Source organism: Carcharodon carcharias, chromosome 11 (genome assembly GCF_017639515.1).
Source record: "Carcharodon carcharias isolate sCarCar2 chromosome 11, sCarCar2.pri, whole genome shotgun sequence".
Lineage (NCBI taxonomy): Eukaryota > Metazoa > Chordata > Chondrichthyes > Lamniformes > Lamnidae > Carcharodon > Carcharodon carcharias.
Window position 1 is genome coordinate 51,494,899 of NC_054477.1, and position 5,000 is coordinate 51,499,898.

At 49.7% G+C, this 5,000-nt stretch overlaps 2 protein-coding genes across 3 annotated transcripts in view; one reads left to right on the top strand and one right to left on the bottom strand.

Annotated features, from left to right (window-relative positions):
• Nucleotides 1-2,255, bottom strand: part of LOC121283877 (RNA-binding protein 25-like) — a gene marked incomplete at both ends in the record, with an annotated part of 2,748 nt that extends 493 nt beyond the window's left edge. Inside the window, 3 exons of the mRNA XM_041198680.1 lie at nt 1-99; nt 1,498-1,868; nt 1,934-2,255. The exon at nt 1-99 is cut by the window's left edge and continues 32 nt beyond it. Coding sequence (XP_041054614.1) covers nt 1-99; nt 1,498-1,868; nt 1,934-2,255 — 792 coding nt within the window. The remainder of the gene's footprint in view (nt 100-1,497; nt 1,869-1,933) is intronic.
• Nucleotides 1-5,000, top strand: part of rnf6 (ring finger protein (C3H2C3 type) 6) — a 305,285-nt gene that overhangs the window by 129,569 nt on the left and 170,716 nt on the right. The window lies entirely within an intron of this gene.

Consider the following 5,000-nt stretch of genomic DNA (forward strand, 5'->3'; position numbering starts at 1 on the left):
TCTTTTTCTCTCGCTCTCTTTCTCTCGCTCTCTTTCTCGCTCTCTTTCTCTCGCTCTCTCTCTCGCTCTCTTTTTCTCTCGCTCTCTTTTTCTCTCGCTCTCTTTTTCTCTCGCTCTCTTTTTCTCTCGCTCTCTTTTTCTTCTCCGCTCTCTTTTTCTCTCGCTCTCTTTTTCTCTCGCTCTCTTTTTCTCTCGCTCTCTTTTTCTCTCGCTCTCTCTTTCTCTCGCTCTCTCTTTCCTCTTCTTTCTCTCGCTCTCTTTCTCTCGCTCTCTCTCTCTCGCTCTCTCCCTTCTTCTTTCCTCGCTCTCTCTCTCTCGCTCTCTCTCTCGCTCTCTCTCTCGCTCTCTCCTCGCTCTCTCTCTCGCTCTCTCTCTCGCTCTCTCTCTCGCTCTCTCCTCGCTCTCTCTCTCGCTCTCTCTCTCGCTTCTCCCTCTCTTCCTCGCTTCTCTCTGTCGCTCTTTCTCTCTCTCGCTCTTTCTCTCTCTCGCTCTTTCTCTCTCTCGCTCTTTCTCTCTCGCTCTCTTTCTCTCGCTCTTTCTCTCGCTCTTTCTCTCGCTCTCTTTCTCTCGCTCTCTTTCTCTCGCTCTCTTTCTCTCGCTCTCTTTCTCTCGCTCTCTTTCTCTCGCTCTCTTTCTCTCGCTCTCTTGCTCTCGCTCTCTTGCTCTCGCTCTCTTGCTCTCGCTTGCTCTCTTTCTCTCGCTCTCTTTTTCTCTCGCTCTCTTTTTCTCTCGCTCTCTTTTTCTCTCGCTCTCTTTTTCTCTCTCTCGCTCTCTTTTTCTCTCTCTCGCTCTCTTTTTCTCTCTCTCGCTCTCTTTTTCTCTCTCTCGCTCTCTTTTTCTCTCTCTCGCTCTCTTTTTCTCTCTCTCGCTCTCTCTTTCTCTCGCTCTCTTTCTCACTCTCGCTCTCTCTTTCTCACTCTCGCTCTCTCTCACTCTCGCTCTCTCTCTCTCTCTCTCTTCTTTCTCTCGCTCTCTCTTTCTCTCGCTCTCTTCTTTCTCTCGCTCTCTCTTTCTCTCTCTCGCTCTCTCTCTCTCGCTCTCTCTCTCTCGCTCTCTCTCTCTCGCTCTCTCTCTCTCGCTCTCTCTTTCTCTCTCTCGCTCTCTCTTTCTCTCGCTCTCTCTTTCTCTCTCTCGCTCTCTCTTTCTCTCTCTCGCTCTCTCTTTCTCTCTCTCGCACTCTTTCTCTCTCGCTCTCTCTCTCTCGCTCTCTCTCGTTCTCTCTTTCTCTCGCTCTCTTTCTCTCGCTCTCTTTCTCTCGCTCTCTTTCTCTCGCTCTCTCTCGCTCTCTTTTTCTCTCGCTCTCTTTTTCTCTCGCTCTCTTTTTCTCTCGCTCTCTTTTTCTCTCGCTCTCTTTTTCTCTCGCTCTCTTTTTCTCTCGCTCTTTTTCTCTCTCTCGCTCTTTCTCTCGCGCTCTTTCTCTCGCTCTCTTTCTCTCTCTCGCTCTCTCTTTCTCTCTCTCGCTCTCTCTCTCTCCTCTCTCCTCCTCGCTCTCTCTTTCTCTCTCGCTCTCTCTTTCTCTCTCGCTCTCTCTTTCTCTCTCGCTCTCTTTCTCTCTCGTTCTCTTTTTCTCTCGTTCTCTTTTTCTCTCGTTCTCTTTTTCTCTCGCTCTCTTTTTCTCTCTCTCGCTCTCTCTTTCTCTCTCTCGCCCTCTCTTTCTCTCTCGCTCTCTCTTTCTCTCTGGCTCTCTTTCTCTCTCGCTCTCTCTCGCTCTCTCTTTCTCGCTCGTTCTCTCTCTCTCTCGCTCTCTCTCTCTCGCTCTCTTTCTCTCTCGCTCTCTCTTTCTCTCTCTCGCTCTCTCTTTCTCTCTCTCGCTCTCTCTTTCTCCCTCTCGCTCTCTCTTTCTCTCTCTCGCTCTCTCTTTCTCTCCTCTCGCTCTCTATCTCTCGCTCTCTTTCTCTCGCTCTCTCTTTCTCTCGCTCTCTCTTTCTCTCGCTCTCTCTTTCTCTCGCTCTCTTTCTTTCTCTCGCTCTCTCTTTCTCTCGCTCTTTCTCTCGCTCTTTCTCTCGCTCTTTCTCTCGCTCTTTCTCTCGCTCTTTCTCTCGCTCTTTCTCTCGCTGTCTTTCTCTCGCTGTCTTTCTCTCGCTCTCTCTTTCTCTCGCTCTCTCTTTCTCTCGCTCTCTCTTTCTCTCGCTCTTTCTTTGTCTCGCTCTTTCTTTGTCTCTCTCTCTCTTTGTCTCTCTCGCTCTCTCTTTCTCTCTCTCGCTCTCTCTTTCTCTCTCTCGCTCTCTCTTTCTCTCTCTCGCTCTCTCTTTCTCTCTCTCGCTCTCTCTTTCTCTCTCTCGCTCTCTCTTTCTCTCTCTCGCTCTCTCTTTCCCTCTCGCTCCTCTCTTTCTCTCGCTCTCTCTTTCTCTCGCTCTCTCTTTCTCTCGCTCTCTCTTTCTCTCTCTCTCGCTCTCTCTTTCTCTCTCTCGCTCTCTCTTTCTCTCTCTCGCTCTCTCTTTCTCTCTCTCGCTCTCTCTTTCTCTCGCTCTTTCTTTCTCTCTCTCGCTCTCTCTTTTTCTCTCTCGCTCTCTTTCTCACTCTCTCGCTCTCTTTCTCACTCTCTCGCTCTCTTTCTCACTCTCTCGCTCCCTCTCTCGCTCCCTCTCTCGCTCTCTCTCTCGTTCTCTCTTTCTCTCGCTCTCTTTCTCTCGCTCTCTTTCTCGCTCTCTTTCTCTCGCTCTCTCTCTCGCTCTCTTTTTCTCTCGCTCTCTTTTTCTCTCGCTCTCTTTTTCTCTCGCTCTTTTTCTCTCGCTCTCTTTTTCTCTCGCTCTCTTTTTCTCTCGCTCTCTTTTTCTCTCGCTCTTTTTCTCTCGCTCTCTTTTTCTCTCGCTCTCTTTTTCTCTCGCTCTCTTTTTCTCTCGCTCTTTTTCTCTCGCTCTCTCTTTCTCTCGCTCTCTCTCTCGCTCTCTCTCTCTCTCTCTCTCTCGCTCTCTCCTCTCGCTCTCTCTCTCGCTCTCTCTCTCGCTCTCTCTCTCGCTCTCTCTCTCGCTCTCTCTCTCGCTCTCTCTCTCGCTCTCTCTCTCGCTCTCTCTCTCGCTCTCTCTCTCGCTCTTTCTCTCTCTCGCTCTTTCTCTCTCGCTCTCTTTCTCTCTTTTTCTCTCGCTCTCTTTTTCTCTCGCTCTCTTTTTCTCTCGCTCTCTTTTTCTCTCGCTCTCTTTTTCTCTCGCTCTCTTTTTCTCTCGCTCTCTTTTTCTCTCGCTCTCTTTTTCTCTCGCTCTCTTTTTCTCGCTCTCTTTTTCTCTCGCTCTCTTTTTCTCTCGCTCTCTTTTTCTCTCGCTCTCTTTCTCTCTCGCTCTCTTTCTCTCTCGCTCTCTTTCTCTAGCTTTCTCTCGCTCTCTTTCTCTCGCTCTCTTTCTCTCGCTCTCTTTCTCTCGCTCTCTTTCTCTCGCTCTCTTTCTCTCGCTCTCTTTCTCTCGCTCTCTTTCTCTCGCTCTCTTTCTCTCGCTCTCTTTCTCTCGCTCTCTTTCTCTCGCTCTCTTTCTCTCGCTCTCTTTCTCTCGCTCTCTTTCCCTTGCTCTCTTTCCCTTGCTCTCTTTCCCTTGCTCTCTTTCCCTCGCTCTCTTTCCCTCGCTCTCTTTCCCTCGCTCTCTTTCCCTTGCTCTCTTTCACTCGCTCTCTTTCCCTCGCTCTCTTTCCCTCGCTCTCTTTTCCCTCGCTCTCTTTCCTCGCTCTCTTTCTCGCCTGCTTCTTTCCCTCGCTCTCTTTCCCTCGCTCTCTTTCTCTCGCTCTCTTTCTCTCTTCCTCCTCTCTTTCCCTCGCTCTCTTTCCCTCGCTCTCTTTCTCTTGCTCTCTCTTTCTCTCTCTCTCGCTCTTTCTTTCTCTCTCGCTCTTTCTTTCTCTCTCGCTCTCTTTCTCTCTCTCTCTTTCTCTCTCTCTCTTTCTCTCTCGCTCTCTCTCTCTCTCGCTCTCTCTCGCTCTCTCTTTCTCTCTCTCGCTCTCTCTTTCTCTCTCTCGCTCTCTCTCGCTCTCTTTCTCTCTCTCTCTCTTTCTCTCTCTCTCTCGCTCTCTCTTTCTCTCTCTCTCTTTCTCTCTCTCTCTTTCTCTCTCTCTCTTTCTCTCTCTCGCTCTTTCTCTCTCGGTCTCTTTCTCTCTCGCTCTTTCTCTCTCGCTCTTTCTCTCTCGCTCTTTCTCTCTCGCTCTCTTTCTCTCGCTCTCTTTCTCTCGCTCTCTTTCTCTCGCTCTCTTTCTCTCGCTCTCTTTCTCTCGCTCTCTTCTCTCGCTCTCTTTCTCTCGCTCTCTTTCTCTCTCGCTCTCTTTCTCTCGCTCTCTTTCTCTCGCTCTCTTTCTCTCGCTCTTTCTCTCTCGCTCTCTTGCTCTCGCTCTCTTTTTCTCTCGCTCTCTTTTTCTCTCGCTCTCTCTTTCTCTCGCTCTCTCTTTTCTCTCTCTCGCTCTCTTTTCTCTCTCTCTTCGCTCTCTCTTTCTCTCTCTCGCTCTCTCTTTCTCTTCTCGCTCTCTCTTTCTCTCGCTCTCTCTTTCTCTCTCTCGCTCTCTCTTTCTCTCGCTCGCTTCTCTTTCTCTCTCTCGCTCTCTCTTTCTCTCTCTCGCTCTCTCTTCTTTCTCTCTCGTCTCTCTCTTTTCTCTCTCTCGCTCTCTCTTTCTCTCTCTCGCTCTCTCTTTCTCTCTCTCGCTCTCTCTTTCTCTCTCTCGCTCTCACTTTCTCTCTCTCGCTCTCTCTTTCTCTCTCTCGCTCTCTCTTTCTCTCTCTCGCTCTCTTTCTCTCGCTGTCTCTTTCTCTCTCTCGCTCTCTCTTTCTCTCTCTCGCTCTCTCTTTCTCTCTCTCGCTCTCTCTTTCTCTCTCTCGCTCTCTCTTTCTCTCTCTCGCTCTCTCTTTCTCTCTCTCGCTCTCTCTTTCTCTCTCTCGCTCTCTCTTTCTCTCTCTCGCTCTCTCTTTCTCTCTCTCGCTCTCTCTTTCTCTCTCTCTCTCTCTCTCTTTCTCTCGCTCTCTCTTTCTCTCTCTCGCTCTCTCTTTCTCTCTCTCGCTCTCTCTTTCTCTCTCTCGCTCTCTCTTTCTCTCTCTC